This window comes from Camelina sativa, chromosome 13 (genome assembly GCF_030686135.1).
Source record: "Camelina sativa cultivar CO46 ecotype springtype chromosome 13, ASM3068613v1".
NCBI lineage: Eukaryota > Viridiplantae > Streptophyta > Magnoliopsida > Brassicales > Brassicaceae > Camelina > Camelina sativa.
In genome coordinates, this window is record NC_141892.1 from 1,859,045 (window position 1) to 1,881,217 (window position 22,173).

The 22,173-nt window shown below is 37.5% G+C and overlaps 6 protein-coding genes across 9 annotated transcripts; 2 read left to right on the forward strand and 4 right to left on the reverse strand.

Moving 5' to 3' along the window:
• The first annotated feature begins 3,167 nt into the window (after window positions 1–3,167).
• Window positions 3,168–5,218, forward strand: LOC104737843 (putative pectinesterase/pectinesterase inhibitor 46). Its single transcript, XM_087481767.1, has 2 exons — window positions 3,168–4,279; window positions 4,383–5,218. The coding sequence occupies exons 1-2, from the start codon at window positions 3,256–3,258 to the stop codon at window positions 5,060–5,062; spliced, it is 1,704 nt and encodes a 567-aa protein (XP_087337893.1). The 5' UTR covers window positions 3,168–3,255; the 3' UTR covers window positions 5,063–5,218.
• Window positions 5,219–5,327: 109 nt separating this feature from the next.
• Window positions 5,328–8,723, reverse strand: LOC104734503 (putative pectinesterase/pectinesterase inhibitor 47). The gene is made up of 4 exons (XM_010454096.3): window positions 7,815–8,723; window positions 6,460–6,817; window positions 6,156–6,347; window positions 5,328–6,058 (listed from the first exon to the last, which is right to left on the reverse strand). The coding sequence occupies exons 1-4, from the start codon at window positions 8,634–8,636 to the stop codon at window positions 5,550–5,552; spliced, it is 1,881 nt and encodes a 626-aa protein (XP_010452398.2). The 5' UTR covers window positions 8,637–8,723; the 3' UTR covers window positions 5,328–5,549.
• A 1,233-nt stretch (window positions 8,724–9,956) lies between these two features.
• LOC104734504 (type I inositol polyphosphate 5-phosphatase 10) lies at window positions 9,957–12,894 on the reverse strand. 3 transcript variants are annotated; one of them, XM_010454097.3, is made up of 8 exons: window positions 12,435–12,894; window positions 12,218–12,311; window positions 11,980–12,084; window positions 11,317–11,896; window positions 11,031–11,224; window positions 10,779–10,887; window positions 10,532–10,683; window positions 9,957–10,436 (listed from the first exon to the last, which is right to left on the reverse strand). In XM_010454097.3, exons 1-8 carry the CDS (start codon window positions 12,460–12,462, stop codon window positions 10,286–10,288), a joined length of 1,413 nt encoding a protein of 470 aa, XP_010452399.1. In that variant the 5' UTR covers window positions 12,463–12,894; the 3' UTR covers window positions 9,957–10,285. The 3 variants fall into 3 exon arrangements, with proteins under 3 accessions (XP_010452399.1, XP_010452402.1, XP_087337894.1); XM_010454100.2 differs by having other exon boundaries at window positions 12,636–12,890; XM_087481768.1 differs by having other exon boundaries at window positions 12,488–12,888.
• A 457-nt stretch (window positions 12,895–13,351) lies between these two features.
• Window positions 13,352–15,998, reverse strand: LOC104734505 (SUN domain-containing protein 1). Its single transcript, XM_010454101.2, has 2 exons — window positions 14,562–15,998; window positions 13,352–13,917 (listed from the first exon to the last, which is right to left on the reverse strand). Exons 1-2 carry the CDS (start codon window positions 15,648–15,650, stop codon window positions 13,591–13,593), a joined length of 1,416 nt encoding a protein of 471 aa, XP_010452403.1. The 5' UTR covers window positions 15,651–15,998; the 3' UTR covers window positions 13,352–13,590.
• Window positions 15,999–16,014: 16 nt separating this feature from the next.
• Window positions 16,015–18,423, reverse strand: LOC104734506 (translocase of chloroplast 34, chloroplastic). 2 transcript variants are annotated; one of them, XM_010454102.3, is made up of 8 exons: window positions 18,219–18,423; window positions 17,585–17,709; window positions 17,375–17,482; window positions 17,157–17,281; window positions 16,786–17,053; window positions 16,633–16,701; window positions 16,378–16,539; window positions 16,015–16,279 (listed from the first exon to the last, which is right to left on the reverse strand). In XM_010454102.3, the coding sequence occupies exons 2-8, from the start codon at window positions 17,684–17,686 to the stop codon at window positions 16,169–16,171; spliced, it is 945 nt and encodes a 314-aa protein (XP_010452404.1). In that variant the 5' UTR covers window positions 17,687–17,709; window positions 18,219–18,423; the 3' UTR covers window positions 16,015–16,168. The 2 variants fall into 2 exon arrangements, with proteins under 2 accessions (XP_010452404.1, XP_010452405.1); XM_010454103.3 differs by having other exon boundaries at window positions 17,585–17,703; window positions 18,219–18,372.
• On the forward strand, window positions 18,362–22,105 carry LOC104734507 (coatomer subunit delta). The gene is made up of 12 exons (XM_010454104.3): window positions 18,362–18,662; window positions 19,067–19,124; window positions 19,253–19,292; window positions 19,391–19,614; window positions 19,815–20,057; window positions 20,136–20,304; window positions 20,442–20,740; window positions 20,871–21,063; window positions 21,152–21,305; window positions 21,422–21,484; window positions 21,574–21,670; window positions 21,784–22,105. Exons 2-12 carry the CDS (start codon window positions 19,122–19,124, stop codon window positions 21,877–21,879), a joined length of 1,581 nt encoding a protein of 526 aa, XP_010452406.2. The 5' UTR covers window positions 18,362–18,662; window positions 19,067–19,121; the 3' UTR covers window positions 21,880–22,105.
• The last annotated feature ends 68 nt before the right edge of the window (window positions 22,106–22,173 follow it).

Consider the following 22,173-nt stretch of genomic DNA (forward strand, 5'->3'; position numbering starts at 1 on the left):
TTCATATACGTTATAATTATCATGTGGTCGATCTTGTTGATAGTGTTGAAATAAATTTCAAATTAAGATTAGAAAATCATCCCTAAACACATAATTCTATTTTAATTTAATACTTGGTTTAGGCGTATAAGAAAAATAGTAAGACAAGTCACAGAAATGTCAATAAGCATGCACTAGATAAATTAAGCATGCATCTGCATTAGATATAACTTATATAATCAGGTGATTAACTGAGTAATTTATCCGTATCTGTCATAATATTTTGCAAAATTAAAAGATGCGGCAGTGACCATTCAAAGCTAAAGGCTTTACCCACATGGCATGACCCACAACTTCAACAACCATATTTGTCAATGTTCATTATAGACATGCAGCATACAATTTTTTTCCAATTATATCGTTTATTATTAATTATAAGATCGTGAACGGTACAAACTTCTTGTAATAAGGTGCCGTACAATACACACAATGAAATGTAGAATTTATGGGTAACGTACGGCTAACCCTTCCCGAGCCGTGAACATTCCCATATTGCGTCTGAGAAGTAGACACCGGTCCTCTGGATATATAGGCCTCAAACACGGAACCCTATATCTCTACCATTCGGACCTCAAAAAATTTGGTGTGAACATTTTTAATGATGTTGGAGCAAGGGATCTCTTGTTCCCGGTTCGAGACCATACAATAACATGGTGAGTTTAACCAAGACACGTAACCTTTGGCTCGCTTTAGCCACGGAACTTGAAAACAACAGGAATTAAATTTCACTTTAAATGATCTACTAAAAGGTAAATTATAAAAAATCAAAAAAAAAATTAAAGAATAATTGGAAATTTTAAGTGCTAAGGTTGGAAATTTATTTTCTTAATTTTTGCGCAATTTTGAAATCCTACAAACAAAAGTACAATTCAAAAGTATACAGTTGACACGTATATGTGTTATGAAAATATATGTTATTAGGGATTCTAGTTCATGACACGATTTTGACACGATATACTGATTTGGACACCTAAAAGAATTATTGATTTGTCAAAATTCAACACTAGAGTGTAAAAATTGAATAAATTATGTCTGAAAACGTAAATATTAATTGCATTGTCAGTTTGTTACACCGTATGAACGGAACAAAGATAGGAACTATTTGAGGTTATACGACTATCTTTATACAATTATACTTGTTTGTATAATTGTATGTTTGATTTTTAATATTATATCAATCATTGATATAACGAGATAACGTATTGTATAGTTGGTACGTAAAATGGTAATTAAGTAAGGCATGTCTCAGAACATTGATATAAGTCACCACGAAAACGTATCATATTTAAAATATGATATATTTATAAGAAATATGATCTAGTTGGATATCATATTATATAACGTTGAATTAAAAACACTAGTCAAATGTTCTGAGACATGCCTTACTCCCATGGTTGGTTCGTTGGTATAACCGTATAAGCGCGCGGGACAATAATGGGTGGAATTAGATAACTCAGTCGGGTTCCACGCTTCCAGTATATTTAAACCTCAATTCAATTAACTAGAATGGTATATATTCATAGCTCATAAACAGTTCTATAAATCGAGTCCCGTTCTCTACGAATGTAGAGATTTGGCTAATGGACCGGCCAGTTCTACAAATATAATTGAATGGAAGATACTTGGAATATGTTGTAATGCTGAATTACTTTGAACTAAATATAAACAGGACAAAACTCCTTTGGAACTGAAATAAATCAGTTGATGTTAATGTTACATATACATGATTTATAATTGATATTAGTGTCTCTTGCTTAAAACGAATGGCCAATTTCACGTCCTTCTCAACGTACGTTGGCTTATACATGATCCTAAAATACAAAAATGCGATTTTGTTTTCAGACTTCAAATCATTCGGACTACAGTAAAACTTTTTCCATGATCGTGATTGTTTCGTTTGCTTTTGTTTTTCTGTTTAAGTATATGATTACTTAGTTTGCAATTGTTCACAGTCTACAGTTGTTTTTGCTTTGCATTTGTTTATTTATTTGCAAGTAAACTCCCCTCCCACTCTTTTCACTCTTTTTCCAACAATTTATAGATTTAAATTGTAATTTTCACAAATATAAGTACTATTAATTAATTAAAAAGTTATATACATATGAAGGGGATTTGTTTGACTAACAAGACAACATCTATCATTTAGATGTTAGTTTAAATTCATATTTAGACAACCATACATGCTTGTCTATTTATAGCAATCTCAAGACCCATAAAACAACAAAAAGCCCAAAATAAATGGGAGTGTCATAATGTTTTAAACTTATAATTCGTTGTATAAAAGTGGTCAACAGACCAACGATTTGCATCCACTAATCAAAGCGTCTACCAACACGTCAATGTATAAAATACAAAAAGTATTTTTCAATTCCAAATATGATGTTTTCCCCATAATATTTTACAAATACGAAGTTTTTACATTGTATACCATTTTCTGTAGATTTGAGATAATTAACATTCATAACCTTGCATACTAATTTAGTACCATATCAATTAGCTATACCATGAATTGATGGAAATCGAAATCAAATAAAACTTATATGGGACTGGTCATAATTGGGATAAAGATCTATATTCAAATTGTCGTTCCAATATGCATGTTCAGATTTTTTTTGATTGGGTCTGTCTGCTGGAAGAAAAAATCTCACAAAAATATAGATTGTGCTCTTCACTACTTTCTTTATAAATTTTCTTTTAGAGAAAATACAATAAGTGGACATACATGTATGATTTGGATCCCACCTACGAATGAATATATAATATATATAATACAAATTCATTGTTGTGAAGATCTCAACTAAATGTATCATTATGAATGAAGAGTATGTATGTATGTATGTATAAAATAAAAAATAAAAGGGGAATCTTACAAACCAAATTGTAGGTATCTAAAAAAAACGACACAAAAAATAAACAAAGTTTCTATAAAGAAAAACCAGCAAAGATTCTAAATTTCTAACATATATAATAGAAAAGACATGAGAAGCACTCGCAATGTTCACAGCATAACAATCAAACAATTCATCTTAATTAGTGCCTCCCACGCAAAAGTATATATTTGTGCCGCGTAAAACCAATTTTATTCCAATTAAATATATAAATCAACGACTCTATATATCTTCTATGCAAAGAGAAAACAAAAGTAATTACTCAAAACATTTTGATAATTCAAACAATAATCAAATATCAGAGGCCTAATAGGAGGAAATTACCAAAATGTCCTCCTACGGCAAACTCGACGAGCATGAGCAAGCCATACTTGAGGCAAGTCGGAGGTCAAGAAAGAGAATAGCCATCATCGCTATATCTTCCATTGTTCTCGTCTGCATTGTCGTCGGAGCCGTCGTTGGAACCGCAGCTAACGGTAACAGCAAGAAACCGTCGACGGAGGGTAACGGAGAGCCAATCTCCGCCTCGATCAAAGCCTTGTGCGACGTGACATTGCACAAAGAAAAATGTCTTGAGACCGTTGGATCGGCTCCAAACGGGAGCCGATCAAACCCGGAGGAGCTCTTCAAATACGCCGTCAAGATTACCGTCACGGAGCTCTCAAACGTCCTCACCGGATTCTCCAACAGCGAACACATGGATAACGCCACGTCAGCAGCAATGGGAACTTGCGTGGAGGTTCTCGGGCTAGCCGTTGACCAACTCAACGATACGATGACGTCAATCAAGGACAAAACGAAGAATTTTGACGATCTCAGGACGTGGCTTAGCTCCGTGGGAACGTACCAAGAAACGTGTATGGAAGCATTAGTGGAAGCGAACAACCCGAGTTCGATAACTTTCGGAGAAACTCATTTGAAAAACTCTACCGAGATGACTAGCAATGCGTTAGCGATCATAACGTGGCTAGGGAAGATCGCTGACACCGTTAACCTGGGACGACGTCGTTTGTTGGCGAGTGGCGAGGCCAAAGTCGTTGCTAATGACTTGCCGATGATGATGGGTCGTGGACTTTTGGAGAGTGGTGATTTGAGGAAGAAAGCTAAGATCGTGGTGGCAAAAGACGGGTCGGGTAAGTATAGAACGATTGGTGAGGCTTTAGCGGAAGTGGAGGAGAAGAATGAGAAGCCTACGATTATATATGTGAAGAAAGGAGTTTATTTGGAGAATGTTAGGGTTGAGAAGAAGAAATGGAACGTTGTGATGGTTGGAGATGGACAGAGTAAGACTATTGTCTCTGCTGGACTCAACTTCATCGATGGAACCCCCACGTTCGAAACCGCCACATTTGGTAAGTACATATAATTAAAAGCATGTATTGACATAATGTGTGTGTTTAGTGGCTAATTTCATATGATCATTTATTTATTTCTTTCTTTGTACTGTATTTATAGCTGTGTTTGGAAAGGGGTTCATGGCTAGGGACATGGCCTTCGTCAACACAGCTGGTCCAGCCAAGCATCAAGCCGTGGCTCTAATGGTAAGCGCGGACTTATCTGTGTTCTACAAGTGCACCATGGATGCTTTCCAAGACACGATGTACGCTCATGCACAACGTCAGTTTTACCGTGATTGTGTCATCTTCGGGACCGTTGATTTTATATTTGGAAACGCTGCGGTTGTGTATCAAAATTGCCAGATATTGCCTCGTCGCCCTATGGAAGGCCAGCAGATTACAATAACAGCTCAGGGTCGGAAGGATCCGAACCAAAACACAGGGATTTCTATCCACAACTGTACCATCAAGCCTTTGGATAACCTAAAAGATATCCAAACGTTCCTAGGCCGGCCTTGGAAGGACTTCTCTACTACGGTGATCATGAAGTCATTCATGGACAGGTTTATCAATCCTAAAGGGTGGTTACCGTGGGTAGGAGATACCGCACCAGACACGATCTTCTACGCCGAGCACTTAAATTTCGGACCAGGAGCCTCGACCAAGAACCGGGTTAAGTGGAGAGGCTTGAAGACTTCTTTAACAAAGAAGGAAGCAAATAAGTTTACGGTGAAACCTTTCATAGACGGCAATACCTGGTTGCCGGCTACTAAAATTCCATTCAAACCTGATTTTTGATACTTTTTGCTGGAAAAAGACTGGTCTGAAAATTAATGGCTAGTCGTTCTCTGATTTGTACAACGAACAATACAATATTCCCTTCTAATTTATTTTTCTTGTATTGTCTGTTTTTCAAATGTTCTGAATTTGTTTCTATTCATATAATTTTCTCGAGGGTTCTTTTCCTATACGAAAACCATATAATATATATCTATGCGTCAACTTATATATACATTAAAGTTCCTGTTTATTTTCTCCCAAAAAAAAAACTTGAAAGCTGATATTAGATAATAGTTTTCTTTTTCACTGATATCAAATAAATAGTAGTTTTAATAAACATCGATCGATATACCCCCTAATACACGAACCATTCAATCCTTTATTACTTGCAAGTAACTACTTCCAATTAAAAACAGATTTCGAATAACAAAAATGAACAAATTTTTTTATTGCATCTAAATGAGGCAAGACCAAATTATCTATATAATAATATAGTATGAAATTTTCATTCGGTGTGAAGCAAACCGCCGTAGAAGGGAATGTCGGTCTGAGGCAACCAAGTGTCTCCCAACGTGAAATTATATACGGTAAAGTTCATGGCTTCTGCCAAGTTCAACAGGCTATATCCTGACCACTGGACCCTTTTACTTGTATTAGCCCCCGGTCCAAAGTTGTCATATTCACCGTATGAGATTGTATCTAGCCCGGTTGTACCATTCCATTCTAGCCACCCAACGGGTTGGACAACATCGCTGATGTATGATTGTATGTAGACTGTCCTTGAGTAAGGCTTCCATGGCCTCCCAAGGAATGTCATGGTCGAGCTGGGGTCAGCCGCGAGGTCTGGTGCAGCTCCAATAGTACAATTAATGATGGAGATTCCAGTTTTCTGGTTTGGGTCGGTTCTTCCATGAGCTGTCACCGCATTCTTCTGATTTGCCATCGGTTTTCGGGCATATATGTTGCAGTTTTGAAAAATGGCAGCTGCATTTCCGAATATAAAATCTATGGTCCCTGTCACAAAAAAAAATTTATATTATAACCTCAAAATATATGTACTTGCTTTAAGTTGTCGTTTTAGTTTATAGTTGAGGATGATGATATCTCCTACCATATATATCGCATTCACGATAGAACTGTCTCAAAGAATGAACGTAAAGCGTATCTTGGTAGCCTTCGAAACTACATCGATAAAATGTTGATCCATCCGCATTGTTTCTTACGGCCACGGCCTGGTGTTTCTGTGGTCCAGCTGTGTTTCGGAATGTCACATCAACTGCAACAAAACGGTCTCCAACCACGGCTGCAAAACACCAAAAAAAGTTATTATTATTGACTAGGTCTTAAGAAATATTTAGGGATTGTTCCAAAATACAAAGAAAATATGTATTAAAAAAAAAAACGAAAACACTTACTAAAGGTCGAAGAATTATAAGTAGTCCAACCGTCAATAAAACTGTGGTTTCCAGAAATTATAGTTTTATTGATTCCATCTCCAATAAGTATTATGTTCCTTTTCTTATTTGATATGACAACATATTCTTCGTAAAGACCTGCCCTTGCATAGATTACGAAGTAGCCTTGCTCCGGGAATGTGTGGTTAGGTGCGGCAGCGACGGCCTCAGTTATGGTGGGATAGTTATCGGTTTCATATGGACCGACAGTTACTGCTTCCCTAACGAGGATCGAGCCACCGCTCGTCTCACCTAGCTCACCTAAATTTCTGTTTGCTTTCCGACAATCCTTGCTCTTGTCGCATGTTTTGCGTAAAACCTACAAATTAATTAGTTACTTAATCATTAGTTTTACATACATATTATAATAGTAAACTATGGACATTTGCGTACACTGGTTACATTACATCATGTTCATAACTTTAAAAGTGATAAATGTACATTAAGGAATCCATGTGATTTCATTGATTGGTCCGGAAGAAATCATGTGGACCCATGTGATTTTATTCGATATCTATCTTTCGTTTTTGTTGAAAGTCAAAACTCAAAACGCTTTTCTTATTCAGAGCTTCGTTGACTCTGGTATATATGTGACTAGGCTATCTGGCCATGTGCCATTTTCGAGTGTCTAAAGTACGTAAACTCCGAACTTTGTAAACTGCATGTGCTGATTTAGGCTTAATGAAACAAATATCTATGCATGATTTGAATATAACATACCGTCGTCCGATAAATTTATATCCGTCCCCAATTAGTAATTTTAGAGTAAATTAATGAAACTATAAAATAAAAAGAAAATACATAATACATTTTATGTATAGTAAGTTAGATGTATATATATACCAATGCAGCACATTTATTCTCTAAACAAGAAAATATTATGAAGTGTTTTCTTCAACATTTTTAAAATTTATATTATAAAATGAGTAAATATCATGTCAGCATATTATTTCTATCTCTTTTATGTTTGATATCATAAAAACGTATAATGCAAAATGTTTATATTTTGAAATACTCTTAACCATAGTGAATTTAAAAGTATTTCCACATCCGATTTCATTAGGTCTTTAAACCCAATTCATAATAATGTCGAAGAATATGAAAACCCCCGCTAACGTTTTCAAAACAATACTATAGGCTTTATATAGTACTGATGTACTTAGGAGTTTTTTTAATATTTCTAAACATTCCGACATGATCTACTGTCTAGGCTTCTTTTTTTTGCCTTTTTCATGTCTAATTTTTAAGTTAATACTTATAAGTTTATTTATAAACCATACGAAGACAAAACAAGAAGTAAAGTTTAACGAAATTACCTTAATCAAAGTCTCGAGCGGTTCACGAACTGCTTTGTTACCACCACCAAAGATTTTCCCCTTGGACCCTTTATACCTCTTCAAATTACGGTTAAGCGCGTGACTCACAAGCCCCAACGACACACTATAGAGGCGTGTGAGATTCCCCAACGGCGTTCCAATTGCCGTCGCAAACCCACTCTTAGCGTTCACAAGACCGTCGAGGCACGTTTCCTGGTTAGTCACGACACCACCGAGAAGACTCGTGACACGATCAACGAGCGCTGCTGTCATCACCTCCGCCGCTTTCAGCTCTTCCGAAACCGTCTCAAGGTAATCAACGCTAAGCTGTGCTAGCTCCCCGCAATCAGCCACCGCACTTACTTCTTCAGCCGTAGACGCGCCGGGATCATCCTTTACGCGTTCGGAAAAGCGGTTGATGACTTTGGAGAGGCGACGAGCTTGTTTGAGGCATTGCTTCATTGTGAATTTTCCGTAGTTGTAAGGATCAGACGGTGAGGATTTAAAGGCTGAGAGGATCGTGCGGCAGAGCTTCGGGTACGGGGTGGATTTGCAAGCGATGTTTGGCGACTGTGACGGAGCCGGTCTTGGAGGCTGTGTTGGAGTTTGTGAAGGAGACTGTGTTGGAGTTTGTGACGGAGGCTGTGTTGGAGGTTCTGACGGAGGCTGTATTGGTGGTTCTGACGGAGGCTGTATTGGTGGCTGTGACGGAGGTTGTGTTGGAGGCTGTGACGGAGGCTGTGTCGGTGAGACTAGCAAAGTCCATGACAGACAGAGAAGAGCCAAGAACAAGAGAGATGAAGAGAAGTGTTGAGTTTGCATCTTTTTTTTTTTTTTTTTCTTTAAGTGTTTTGTGTCCTTCTTTGTTATCTACTAAGAGCTTGTCCTATTTCATGTATGCATGGTAAGGGAGATATATAGGTATATGCATAAACATTTATAATGCATCATGGCTTGAGAGAGAAACTTATGAATAATGTAATGCATGTTGCCTTGTTTAGGAATTATTAGTCAGAGAAAATATTATACACAAATTTTATACATAAAACTATATAAGGGCCACGTATATATATATATATATATATATATATATATATATATATATATCATTTCATTTTGATCAAATAATAGAAAATGTTAGATGCATTTCTTAATAAGTTACCGTAATAAGATCCAATGGAGTGCACCAGGTGGTCGAGTCGTACATTGACCAAAAAATATGGATATTAATATATGACATAGTTCAAATTTCGATATAGGATGGTGATTATTTTAATGACTCTAGAGTCGAACCTACGTTCATTGCAACTTTATAGTTTAGAGCGAGTTTTTTCAAAAAAATATGAGTTTAATTTTTAGCTAGTTTACAGAAAGATTGTACAACATATATCAATGTTTACCCATAAATCGTCGTATATAACAATATAAACATTAGCAAACTAAGGCTAAACAAAGACAAAATTATTCAACTATTTTTAAGATTGTAACATATCCTCTTCCTAAACAGTTAAAGTTCACAATCACTTTTTCTAATCCTATTTTGGATCAGAATATCAGATACATATATAATTTGGCTATAAATTAGGTGAATCCGTGATTTTTGATTAAACTAACAAAAATCGAAACCAATGATAATGTCTGTAATTCACAAACCAAATACGTAATGATTAATTAGAATGAAGTTAAAAAATGAATACATGTGAGGTGTTGCGGAACTTTGGGGGCGAAGGCAATACCCGTTTGTAAGTTTTTTTTTTGAAATCGTTAAATCATCACTTTGTTTGTTACACTTACAAGTTAGGCTCCAATTAAGTAGAGACTCTTTCCTAACGTTGGTTGAATGCCAAGACTGATTTTATATTTTAGGTAAAAAAAGCAACGTGAAAATTCAAATTGCCTCAATAGGTAGATAGAATATATATATCTAAAATTTTAAACAACCGAAATTAAAGATACGATTGTTTGATATCTTGTGGATTTGTAATGTAATCTACGACTAATACTCAATCTTAAAATATAAGTCAAAGGGTAATACACACCCAATCATGGGATATACAATCAATATGCACATAACCTTAATTAGTTGCTTTGAAAAAAAAAATCAAACGTTACATATTCGAATCATAATATAGAGCATATGCATTTGTAAGGAATAATTCGTATATTACCAAAATACAACATTTCTTAGTTGGCAAATTTGTCAAAACAAATTTAAGAGCTGTATGATTTTTGTAATGTTGGCAATGGCAACTTAGCATTGTCACACAAACCGGAAGACTTGCCGAGTTTTTTGGTTTGGTCGGCCAATATTACCACCACCACCAACCATAACGAAAAAAAAATAGGTCTCGTACGTGTTCACCTTTTTCACAACATAACGTAAATATAAATACTCTCGGGGATTCCAAAGGTCCGCTAGTGGCCGTATCGTAATAATATCTACCAAGAGGGCTTTACGCCTTTTCAATAAATCATTGTCTTCTAGTTCCGGTTTTACCCTCGCAAACCTCTACGTCGACGACGAACACGGAGCAGACCGGCCGGTGATCGGAGAAACGTGACTCGCCGCGCACGTACGATAGCTGTCTGATTCCATCACCGTGCCAAAGAATCCTATCGCACCTGACGTAAAAAAAAACGAGATAATCCGGTTCATCTTAACCGACCCAAAACCAATCGAAATCAAAATCATAAATTTTATCTGGTTAACTATATACCAGGCCGGAGTTCTTCGCTTGTTCTTCTTCTCTTTAGTAGTGTCTCCTGCGTAAGCATCTGAGTTATAAGAATACTTATAAGTTGGTGCGAAGAAGATTTTGCCTTCGTGCCATCCTTTGAACACTCGTCCTGCGTCTCTTTCGATCTTGAGCTGTAATTAGTTTCACAACCAATAAACCGGTTTAGCCTTTTTTTTTAGATTGATTATTTTTTATTTCTTGAGGGGAAAGGAACCGATTGTGAAACCTGATCTTTGTTGAGAAGAGCGTCCCAAGCGTTTCTATCCAAGAGGGTCTTTGTTTCTGAGTAACTCAATGCTATTCTGTAGTTCAAATCTCCAAGCCAGATGACCCGACTGAAGAGTCAAATGCGATAAGAAAACCAAAGATTAGCAAAGACAGAGGATACGGTCAGTTTAAGAACATCAGACGTGAGATGAGACCTATGGTAACTAAGCCAATGATTAACAAATATGAGTTCCAAGTTCTTGAATCTTACTCGTGCTTAGTGATTCGATCAGGGACACGGGTAAAAGATGTTCTGCAAATTCTAGGGAAAGTTGTGTTTTTTAGAATCTCGATCACATCTGAGTTTCTGCGACGTTCGTCTCCTTCTCTCTCACCAGAAGCTAGATGACTGCAGATAAAGCAAAAGCTCGTCTTGTATAGCTGCAAACTCACAGCTATGCATCCCTATGATGAATACATAAAGAGAATATTAATTAGAAGCAGAGCCTTTTCTTCTTGTTTTGTTTTTGAAGTGAAAGAGTGGTAAAGTACTGTACCTTGTTTCCTAAGCAACCCATGATTCCCCGGGTGACGCAGGAGATTCTGAGATGAGAAACGTGTTGAATAAGTTCCTTTCTCATCCACACAGTGAGGAATATTCCCACCATTTGCTTTGATGCCACTAAGCCATACTTCATCATCATCATCTGGTTGCTTACAAGAGAAACAACTGTTCCTACTCCTCCTTCTTCATCCTCCTCTTCATCATCATCGTCGTCATCATCATCTTCGTCATCAGATAGTACACCAGTTTGGTTAACTAGACCTTCAGGACATCTGAAACAAGATTCTCTCCCGTATTTTCTTACAATCTCTTCAGAGAAAGTGCTGCAGTTACAGATCTTAAGCTTTCTCCTGCAATCTGTTCTGAAACTCTCACTGATCTTCTTCAAAGAAGGTTTCGCAAAGAACATCGATCCAGCCCCAAAAGATGGAGTTTTTGGGCCAAGTCTTCCTCCAGAAGATGATGATGATTTGTTCAACGATTGATTGATCATAGCTAACCACTTAGCAGCAGGCTCGTTGTCTCCAAGAACAAGAACATTTCCAGCATTCAGTGGAACAATCTCCTGAAAACTATGAGAGAAAAAAGATTAAATTGTTAACCACCAAAACATAGATCGATGAAGTACTCAAGAGAATTAGAAATGTGTTTGTACCCTAAAACGTATATATCAAATTCGCTGTGGACGTGAAGCAAAGCATCGAGATTAAGACCAGAGTGTGGTGATTTTCCTCCCACGTTCCATGTCGCCACAAAGACTCTTCATAAATTTACAAAACCCAAACATTATAAGTAAAAACAGAGTATCTCTGTTTCGAAGGATAACAAATTATCACAGAACAAGTTAAGAATCTATCCAAAGGAATAAAATTACCACAGATTTATGTATATACCTTAAGGACTGGTGTTTCTGAGCCTGATTGGGCATTGAAGATCTGAAATTGCTTGAAGCTAACAGAGATTCAACTACTATCTCGGATTGAGACTCTGAAAAAGTCAAAAACAGAGCCAAAAAATAGCTGCAAAATATGAGACAGAGATGACAAAAGTCTGAACAGATAGATAGAGATAGACACAAACATGTAAATATATATACACAGAGGGGCATACTATTAAATATATAGAGTGGATCCGACATGTTTTGTTCTAAGAGTTAAAGCCACTTTCTTTTAGATGGTTCTCGTGGAATGAGAGAGAGAATTCAAGAGCTTTCTTCCTCAGGTTTTGGTCTTCGAACACTAAAGAATTATCAAACTATAGCACAAGGAAGCATTCAAATGCAAAGGGAGCTTTTTTTAATTGTTTTTTTACTTTGATCTTATGCAATGCTTCGGTCTTCACTTGGTTTTTTCTTATATTTTATATTCTTGAAAAGAAGAGATCTTTATCAGCTTAGGAAGCAAAGATAAGAAAGAATTAAAATAAGTTAAAGAATATATTCTGAAATCAAGAACACTGTTCCCTTCATTTGATACTTAGATGCCCCTGTTGTTCCTTTGCTTTTTCCTTATACAAATCTTCTTCTTCTCTCTTTTCATCTTTTTTGTTCTTTCTATTATGTGGTGTATAGACCTTGGATTACATTATCCTATATAAATCTATGATGCGTCCCTTTGACCGAACTTTGATTACTTCAATTAGAAAGTAACGTTTTTGGTGCACACGTAGATATGCGTGTGGTATATGTATGTAGGGCCTAGAAGAACTCTCCAATAAAATCCACTTTAGTTTAGCATAATTTTGGTTTTACAATAAAATCCACTTTAGTTTAGCATAATTTTGGTTTTACAATAAAATGAATTTCTAATTTGACGATTTCTGTTAAAAAAATAATATTATTCGGTCATTTTTATTTAGGACTTTTGTTATCATTTTCCATTTTTTAGGATGGTTGAGAGATAAAAATGTGAGTTAATTGAAGATGATATTGATGGTGTATATTCTACATGAACAAAACAAAGTTGGAGTTATTCACTTATGAAGAAAATGTTATTGTCATATCGAGTCTAGAAGATAGGTAAGATGCGTTTTAAAGATTAAAAATAATAATTGGATTTCTTGTCACTATTGTCCAATTCATAAAATTTTATGTAGTCTGCAACCAAAATAAACCAAAAGGTGAACACAAAGAGGAATCAAATCAAACAACTCTCTACTAGTAGTCTAATCACAGAATCTGATGCTTTCTTTCTTTTTTTTCTTTCTAAAACATAAGCAACAAAAGATATGTGGATGAAGAAATGTTACAAAACAGAAGAGGTTCTTTTTATTCACTTGCATGTGAAGAGTCCTGATCAAGACTGGTTTCTACAACAGAGACTGGGTCTGGTGCACTCCCATGAACCCTGAACCGGTAGATGCAAGTGTGCGAGTCGCTTCCGTGGTTGGAGGTGAAGTCTAGCCTGACAGTATCTACAAGACCAGAGTATGATGAGTCTAAGATGTTGAATGTCTGTGCATTCGACCTGTCTAGGTCGTAAGTGAACTCTGTTAAAAGTTGTATCTTCTCTTCCTCAACTGAAGATTCCTGTCCTTGCAGCCATCCTGATACTCGGCAATCTTTTGGAGCGCTTGATCTGTCGTAAGCTACACTCTGTTCATTTTCACAATGCATGAATCCATCAGGTCAGTGTATATATAATCCCAAAAATTAGACACAACCATGATCACATATTGAAATCTAAGCAGTAAAAACATTCAGTATTGAACTTCTATGATTATCTTCCTTATACCATTTCACTCTGTTATTGTCAGAGAAATAATCACAAACTACAAACAGCCAAGTCCCAGTAATTGTAAACAAAAACAGAAGATTACAAAAACCTTCAAAAGATCCATGTATGCATACTATTGAACTCTTTATAACAAAGGTTTGAGATCCTTTGATAGAATGGCACTATATAATGAATATCGAGAAAAGAATGCAAGAAAAACAGGCAAAAGGTCTTAAAGAAACTCTCAAAGGCAAGTGGCACACAAAATATTGGCGAAGTATGACAAGAAGAAACTTATTTAGTAACCATAGTCCAACTCAGTGGATCTATTGCAGCTACCGGTCTAAACTAAACCTCAAGTGTAAACCAGACAAAAAAAAATACAGTCAGTTTTTTTACCAGGCATCTCAATATGAAACCATTCTACACACACTCATGTATGTGAGCTAATGAAGGTCGTAAGAGCACACAAGAAGAAAACTGATACTAAGACAAAAATATTTTGCAGTGCAAGTATCATTACCTTAGCTACATGCTCCAATGTGAAAGCCTCTGGTACGATTGGTCCTCTCAGCCTGATTTGCACAAAGCCATTGCTACCTTTTAGAGCAAAACACTGACCAGGCTCCCCAAAACTCGGAGACAACATCTTAACAGAATTGGTATGAGCACGTCTCATGCTTGTGGCAAACCAACTACTCGCTTTTCCAACAAGATACGGATCTGAATGCTGCATCACAAAAGCACCACCAGAGGCAACCGCATAGTCTACTCGGCCAAGGCCATCTGCAGCATGTTTTTCAATCTCTTTCTCCATGATATCACGAGCATAAGCCCTCAATTCATCAATGCTAACATCACTAAAAGAAGAATCATCGACATTACCCTTCTTCAGTTCCTCATAAATCCTCAGTAACTCATCTTTAGACACCCAAGGTTTAGCATTTACTTCATCTACTGACTTCTCTAGTGACTCGGTTCTAGATTCTATCTTCTTCAACTCACTCTGAAACGCAGAAGCTTTCCTCTCGATTTCTTGCTTCAGGGCTTTGGCTTCCCTCTCCATCTTCTTATCAAGTAATTCAACTTGAACCTGCATCGTACTCGTTGTGGCCTTTACAAGAGCATCTACTTCAGCAATTCGGCTATCCAATCCCGAAAACGCCATCTCCGTTTCAAAAGAAGAAATCGGATAGGACGGAGACGAAGCCTTGAGAATCATCTTCCTCGCCAACTGAATCAACCCAACGATAATCAAAAGCGCACCAAGCTGCTTCGCAAATATCCTCACCACTCTCTTCCATCCCAATTTCTCAGGCTTAGGAGTCGCAACCTTCCGCGTCCGGCGCTGCGTGGTTGTGGTATTAGTCCCCGTCGCGGCGGAACCAGACCTCCTCGTCACAGGACCCAAATCTTGGCCGTGGGATCGATCAAGGGTAGCCTCACCGCGGCTCAGATCTCTGCTCGTACCACCGGCTTCGCCAACACCACCGTTCGCAAGCGATTCGCTTTGCGGGTAATCAAAGTTCGATTTCTTCTCTCCGGAAAGAATCGCCGTCCGTCTAGTCGCCGTCGCCGTGTTAGCGGTGATCGACACCGTCGATGCCGACATTTGATCTGGTTTGACTACACAATCGCACCCCAAATCTTTTCGACAAATATCGAAATCAAAAACCCTAGTTTCGTTTCACTACAGAGTTGGCAAAATTCGAAAACTTTGCTAGAAATTGAGGAAGACTTTGGAAAAAATTCGAAATCTTTTTTGACAATTGCTCTCTGCAAATATCTCAATTTCAAAAACTCTGAACCGTCTTCTCCGTTTGCCCAATTCTTCTTTTTTTTAACGTCGTTACTCTCTAATAAAATATTTAGTTTTTTTTTACTTTTTCAATATTTTCAAAAATAACTGCAGCGGTTACTCAACTCATTAATTATGGAATTATCACTAAGAAGCTCTTTAGTTACGATTTACGAGGTTGGAGAAGATAATTAAGATAAGAAAACTTCCCGACAGTTAAGATCTGTGATCCACATATTCTCAAGTTATCTCACAATTTTTTAAACTACAGAACAAATCTCTCTCAAGAGTCATCAAGATAAACAAACAAACCAAACAAAACTCGTGTCAATTCAAGACCTTCGACTTGCTAAACCGGAGTCTCGCAGCTCCCATGCCGGTTTCCTCTCTCTAGTAACATCGAACTTGATTGCTCTAACCAATGGTTTCATCACCAACAAGTACTGCAATTCAAAACATGATTCATAATAAAAAGATGTTATAGTCAAGTCCCTTAAGACGTTATTCTGTGTTGTTTGCTGAATGGTTGAGAGGCGCTTACTTGGAATGCAAAGATTAAAGGGATCAGTCGTTTTCCTCTTTCGTTTGGGTTTGGCCCTTCGACCAGTTTCTTGTCAACGTGAATCGCCTTGTTGCCATTAAAAGAGATCTCTGTCATTGTGCTGACCAGATTGGGAATCCAAGAAGTACCGTCTGGAAGAATCTGTCACACGTTTGGAAAATTCGAGTTCAACATTGGTCCAACTACAACATGAAAGCAACAGATAACATGGAAAAAAAAAATCCATCAACTCACCTTTTCATCGCTTTCATTCTTATGGCATCTTCCACTGTTCTCAACAAGAATGACAGGAATAGATGAACCCTACAATAAAACATTCAGATGTTAATGAATATACTACTAACCTGTTTGAGGATGTAATGTACAAAAAGAAGGATCTCGCAATACCTGCAGCATATCCTGTTTCTTCAGTTGAGCGCCTGTACGGATAACTTTAAGAAGAGCATCGGATCTTCTGGAGACAAAGAGGTCATAATTTAACCCGTCCGGTGGAGAGAACTGAGCATGTGTGAGAACAAGAGCAGACTTCTTCCATATCTCTTTACCAAATGCATCGGTTATAGCACTAACAACTTGCCTATCCAAGTCATCCACCCGGTATACATCCAAACGGTCTACGTATAATAGCACATCTATAGTCATGTTGAGGAGAAATCTGTTCAAATTCAACACCCAACGAATCCAAATTAATATACATGACACAAATGTGCCCCAAATTAAGAGATAAACTTCTTAAACCTGGAAACAGTTCAACATACCGTTTGATAATGTTGATGGCTTGATCATTCACATATCCTCCCTCAATAAGACCAGGACTATCAATGATATTTAATGTAAACCCTGACCTTGAGCGAGATACCAAGGTCGGCCTCAGTCCTTCAGACTATAAAAAAGGGAAGCCACACACTATATATGAGCAAATATACAACAAAGTTAGGCAGTAGAAAAGCCATGAGAAGAGCATTAAAATTGGCACCTGGAAAGTACTAACTGCAGCAGCTTTCTCGCCTATAACTGAATTCACAGTTGATGACTTTCCAACACCGCCTTTCCCCATCACAAGGACTGTTAGCGAGCTCACATCCTACGCCAGTTTTTGTGTCAAACACATTAGAAACTAAGAACCAGCGAGACATGAAACAATAAGCAAAAAGAAAGCAGATGAAGCTAGAAACAAGAAAGGAACCTCTTCTTTATACTTCCCAAGAATCTCGAGCAATCTAGATTGAGTAGCAGGTGGGAACTGCTGGATACCGACCCATTCACGAGACATTTGCAAAGCTGCCATGGACACAAATCCTAGTCCTAACACTTCAAGGAAAGCCAAAAAAGGATTATCAAAGAGAAGACTAAATTCATCTGCTAAAAATCAAAAAGACCAAAGAACAAATTTTTGATAACCAAAGAAGAAAAATGCGTAATCGCCAATAGAAGCAAAGTTGTCTAATTCCACTATCTGAATAAATCCTATGACTTTATATCATATCAAGTAAAGTTTCCGAAGTACTCAAAAAGAAGAGAACTTTTTTAACAACAACAAAAACCCCTTAAAACTTAAAATCTTGATTCGTTGTTGTCTCCATCAGTTGCTTTTTCCAGATCTTTATATGAAAATAATCTCATTGCTTTAGAAACGAACACGGTGTAACTGAGCATACAAAGAACTAATAACTTGAGCAGTAAACTAATCAAGTATCTAGAGATAATCAGAATCCTAAATTCTCAACTGAGTCAAAACCCCCAAAAAATTAAATGAGGATACTTCTACGTGAGTGAACAAAGTGAAAGAAACAGAGAGAGAGAAAGAGAGAGTAACCTACCTGAGCTTGAGCTATCAGTGGCGGATATTCGTCGCCGGATTCGCTTACCTCGTATCAAATTAAAACCCTAGAAATTGAAATTGACTTTTTTTTGAAGATGATTGATTGCTACAAATCTCTCAGTACAGACTACAGAGTAAAGTACGTCCCTTTCACGTTTCAACCGGACTTAAACCGAATATAATTGTTCTCGGGCCAACTTCCCACTTATTCCGTTTCAGCCGGAGTAAACCGAATATCAATTTATGGATACGATGGGCTTGAAAAGCCCAATAACGAACTAAACTTGTCCTCGTTTTGTGGATCGTCTTCTCTAACACACACACACACACACACAAGATTTATTTAGTCTCAGACTCGTTTCGTCTTTACTTTTTTTTTTACTCAGGCGAGCTTTGTGAAGAAGAAGAATCTGGTGATTTCATCGCCTTCGATCACTCCCTGGTACCGTCTTGTTCTCTCTCGTTGTTTTGATTAGTATCAGTGTTCCTTGTAGCTGCATTTCTGTGGATCTCCATTGTTCTTCTAGATTTCGCGATCCTGTTTCCTGAATTTTTGATCTGTTTGTGTTGATTTCGATTCTTCACTTCTGATTTCTCGATTCTGTGCCTCTGATGCTCTTAGATCCGTTGGATCTGTGGGATTTCATCTGAATTGTTGTTTATATTTTTGATTCGCTAGCCAGTCGAGTTTCGTTTGGATTTTGTGTATTTTGTTCGCTACCAGATGCGAGATCTCTTTCCCTTGTTACGTTATTTTTGATCTTGTAGGATCAAATCTCGTTTGTTTCTTCTGATCTCGCTCTAATTTGGACTCACTCTACCGTTTGGTTTGTCTTTGTATTTCAGATTCACATTGCCTTTCTTGTAGCCGCTGAGATTGTAACCCGAAACGCAAATCAAAATGGTATTAAGTTCTATTCTATGATTTGTTTATTTCTGTTTTTAATTTGGTTTTAAACTTTGGTGTGTGATGATTTATTCTGGTCTGATTATTGTCACCGTTGCTTAAGTTGTAACATGTGGTTTATATAGGTCGTGCTTGCTGCTGCCATTGTGGTTAAGTCTGGGAAAGGTGAATTCTTTGTTCTATCTTTTACTTTGTGTTCGAATTCTCGTTTTGTTCAATATTTTTTTTTGTGGCGTTTTCTCTAACTTTGTTCTTTTATATAGTGCTTGTTTCCAGACAATATGTGGATATGTCCCGTATCAGGATTGAAGGTCTACTTGCAGCTTTTCCTAAGCTGGTTGGAATGGGAAAGCAGCATACCTATATCGAGACAGAGAATGTGCGATATGTATATCAGCCTATTGAATCTCTGTTCCTGCTTCTTGTTACAACTAAGCAGAGTAACATTCTTGAAGATCTGGCCACTCTCACATTGCTCTCCAAACTTGTATGCTTCTTTCTTCTTTTACTTTGACTTCTGCTACTTTATCTGAGGAGTTTGTTTCCTTTAGACTGTCTCCTGCTGTTAGCACCTTATCCTCGTGGAAGCCTGGCAGTTCTTATGAGGGAGAGCTGAATTTTTTTTCCAAAAAGGTTTTCCTACAGACAAAGCCTTGACATGCTGTTTGATCATTTGACTGTTTCTAGGTACCTGAGTATTCCATGTCTTTAGATGAAGAAGGGATTCTCAGGGCTGCTTTTGAGCTGATATTTGCGTTTGATGAAGTCATATCTCTTGGGCACAAGGAAAGTGTGACAGTTGCCCAGGTGAAGCAGTATTGTGAAATGGAAAGTCATGAGGAGAAGTTACATAAGCTGGTAATGCAGAACAAGATCAATGACACTAAAGACGTGATGAAGCGTAAGGCCAATGAGATTGACAAAAGCAAGGTACATGACAGGACTGCACCCTGCTCTTTTATGCTATTTTTCTGTAACACTTATTAATATCTCTTACGTAATTCCCAGATTGAAAAGAATAAGCCAGGATTTTCGTCCATGAGTTCAATGGGATCTGGAAGACTTGAAAGTAGTTTCAATGACTTGAGCATATCCAGTGGTGGTGGCGGTGGTTTTGGAAGTGGTTCTGGGTTTGGCATGATTTCAGATGTTGAGCCTATCAATACTAAACCGAAAGGTTAGTGTGTTTTAACTAGGTTGATCTTTCACAGATGTCCCATCTATGGTTACTTAGGCGCCTCTATCGATTTACTTAATTTCGATAACAAAAACTCTTTGCTTCAAAATTCTTATCCATCGTGCTTAACTTAACAGATCGATCACGGTCTTCTGTTACTGCTCCTCCTAAGAGTTCTGGCATGAAACTTGGCAAGTCTGGCAAGAACCAGTTAATGGAGTCCCTCAAAGCAGAAGGTGAAGACATCATTGAAGATGTTAAGCCTACTAGCCAATCCCGAGCGTCTGCCCCACCTCCAACTGATCCTTTCACTTTGACTGTCGAAGAGAAGCTCAATGTTACATTGAGACGAGATGGTGGAGTCAGTAGCTTTGATATGCAGGGAACCTTGTCACTTCAAATTCTTAACCAAGAAGATGGATTTGTCCAAGTCCAGGTACTCCAATGTTCTTTCTTAACTATTTGCAAAAGTTTACCAGGCCTTTTACAGTTTTCTTGAATACATCATCACACATTATCATATTTTATCTTTGTAAGAACCTATCAATGTTTTACTTTGTCTGCAGATTGAAACCGGTGGAAATCCCGAAATTCTTTTCAAGACTCATCCCAACATCAACCGAGATATGTTTAATAATGAGAATATTCTAGGGCTGAAGAGACCTGATCAGCCATTTCCCACTGGTCAAGGTGGAGATGGAGTTGGTCTTCTCAGGTGGAGAATGCAAAGAGCAGAAGAGTCAATGGTGCCACTTACAAGTAAGGCTTTGGAGTCTATCGTGTCTGTTTTTGACAGGTTTACATGTTTATGTTTGTCCCATTCATGCAAATCTTTTGTCTGGTGCAGTCAACTGCTGGCCTTCAGTCTCTGGAAACGAGACATATGTCAGCCTGGAGTATGAAGCCTCAGCCATGTTTGATCTGACTAATGTCATCATCATCGTACCACTTCCTGCTCTAAGAGATGCACCAAGCGTTAGACAATGCGATGGGGACTGGAGGTTTGAAACATAAATTGACCTTTACACTCTGGTTTATCTCTTTATTTGTTCTGAAACTTATAATTGTCTTCCTATCCACTCTTAAGAACTAACCGTATCTTTGTAAATACTATCAGATACGACCCAAGAAATTCTGTTCTGGAATGGTCTATACTTCTCATCGACGACTCCAACCGCGGGTAAACTAATGATGATGTCATCATCTGCTTAAAAACTGCTTTGGAGTTTTATTTGTCATGTGAATGAATACATGAAAATTTTGTTGCAGTGGGTCAATGGAGTTTGTCGTGCCACCAGCGGATTCATCGGCGTTCTTCCCCATCTCTGTTCAGTTTGCAGCCACTAGTACTTACAGTGGCTTAAAGGTATGAATCTTGGTCTTCTGAAAAAACCCAAGTTCCATATTTTGGTTTATCCGAGAATTGAGGCTTGTTGTGTTGGATTACAAATGAGATGGCATGTTCATAATGGTGTGCAGGTGACTGGAATGATTCCTCTGAGAGGTGGTGGTGGTGCGACTCCAAGGTTTGTGCAGAGGACGCAGCTGATTGCACAGAATTACCAAGTCGTATGAGAAGCTCTTTGAGTTTGTCCTTTTGGAGCCTCTGTTATTTTTAATTGCTTCTATACTATCTGGTCTTTGGGTTTGTCTCTCGTATTTGTATGCCAAAAATTGAATCTTAATGTTCCGGGATTTTGCTAGTTTCTTTATCAACTTACTACTACTAAGACATTATACATATTCATAACTTTTGTTTTTGCCTACTTCTTTCTCAATTGTAAGGATGATACGCTACCAATACAATCTCGCCTTTTTTTTTTTTACTTATTTTACTGGTAACCAAAGAATAAGAATTCATAGCCATTG

What these genes read in the sequence shown, in the direction of transcription:
- LOC104737843 (XM_087481767.1), top strand. Translation starts at nt 3,256, where the DNA reads ATGTCCTCCTACGGCAAACTCGACGAGCATGAGCAAGCCATACTTGAG. An exon ending in GTTCGAAACCGCCACATTTG is followed by an intron (nt 4,280 to 4,382) that starts GTAAGTACATAT and finishes CTGTATTTATAG; the next exon opens with CTGTGTTTGGAAAGGGGTTC.
- LOC104734503 (XM_010454096.3), bottom strand. Translation starts at nt 8,636, where the DNA reads ATGCAAACTCAACACTTCTCTTCATCTCTCTTGTTCTTGGCTCTTCTC. An exon ending in TTATAATTCTTCGACCTTTA is followed by an intron (nt 6,348 to 6,459) that starts GTAAGTGTTTTC and finishes GGTGTTTTGCAG; the next exon opens with CCGTGGTTGGAGACCGTTTT. An exon ending in TCGTGAATGCGATATATATG is followed by an intron (nt 6,059 to 6,155) that starts GTAGGAGATATC and finishes TTTTTGTGACAG; the next exon opens with GGACCATAGATTTTATATTC.
- LOC104734504 (XM_010454097.3), bottom strand. Translation starts at nt 12,462, where the DNA reads ATGTCGGATCCACTCTATATATTTAATA. An exon ending in GATCGAATCACTAAGCACGA is followed by an intron (nt 10,888 to 11,030) that starts GTAAGATTCAAG and finishes TTGACTCTTCAG; the next exon opens with TCGGGTCATCTGGCTTGGAG. An exon ending in AAGCGAAGAACTCCGGCCTG is followed by an intron (nt 10,437 to 10,531) that starts GTATATAGTTAA and finishes TTTTTACGTCAG; the next exon opens with GTGCGATAGGATTCTTTGGC.
- LOC104734505 (XM_010454101.2), bottom strand. Translation starts at nt 15,650, where the DNA reads ATGTCGGCATCGACGGTGTCGATCACCGCTAACACGGCGACGGCGACT. An exon ending in CATTGGAGCATGTAGCTAAG is followed by an intron (nt 13,918 to 14,561) that starts GTAATGATACTT and finishes GAAAATGAACAG; the next exon opens with AGTGTAGCTTACGACAGATC.
- LOC104734506 (XM_010454102.3), bottom strand. Translation starts at nt 17,686, where the DNA reads ATGGCAGCTTTGCAAATGTCTCGTGAATGGGTCGGTATCCAGCAGTTC. An exon ending in CTGCAGTTAGTACTTTCCAG is followed by an intron (nt 17,282 to 17,374) that starts GTGCCAATTTTA and finishes CCTTTTTTATAG; the next exon opens with TCTGAAGGACTGAGGCCGAC. An exon ending in CTTTAATCTTTGCATTCCAA is followed by an intron (nt 16,280 to 16,377) that starts GTAAGCGCCTCT and finishes TTTGAATTGCAG; the next exon opens with TACTTGTTGGTGATGAAACC.
- LOC104734507 (XM_010454104.3), top strand. An exon ending in ATGAGATTGACAAAAGCAAG is followed by an intron (nt 20,058 to 20,135) that starts GTACATGACAGG and finishes CGTAATTCCCAG; the next exon opens with ATTGAAAAGAATAAGCCAGG. An exon ending in GTCAATGGTGCCACTTACAA is followed by an intron (nt 21,064 to 21,151) that starts GTAAGGCTTTGG and finishes TGTCTGGTGCAG; the next exon opens with TCAACTGCTGGCCTTCAGTC.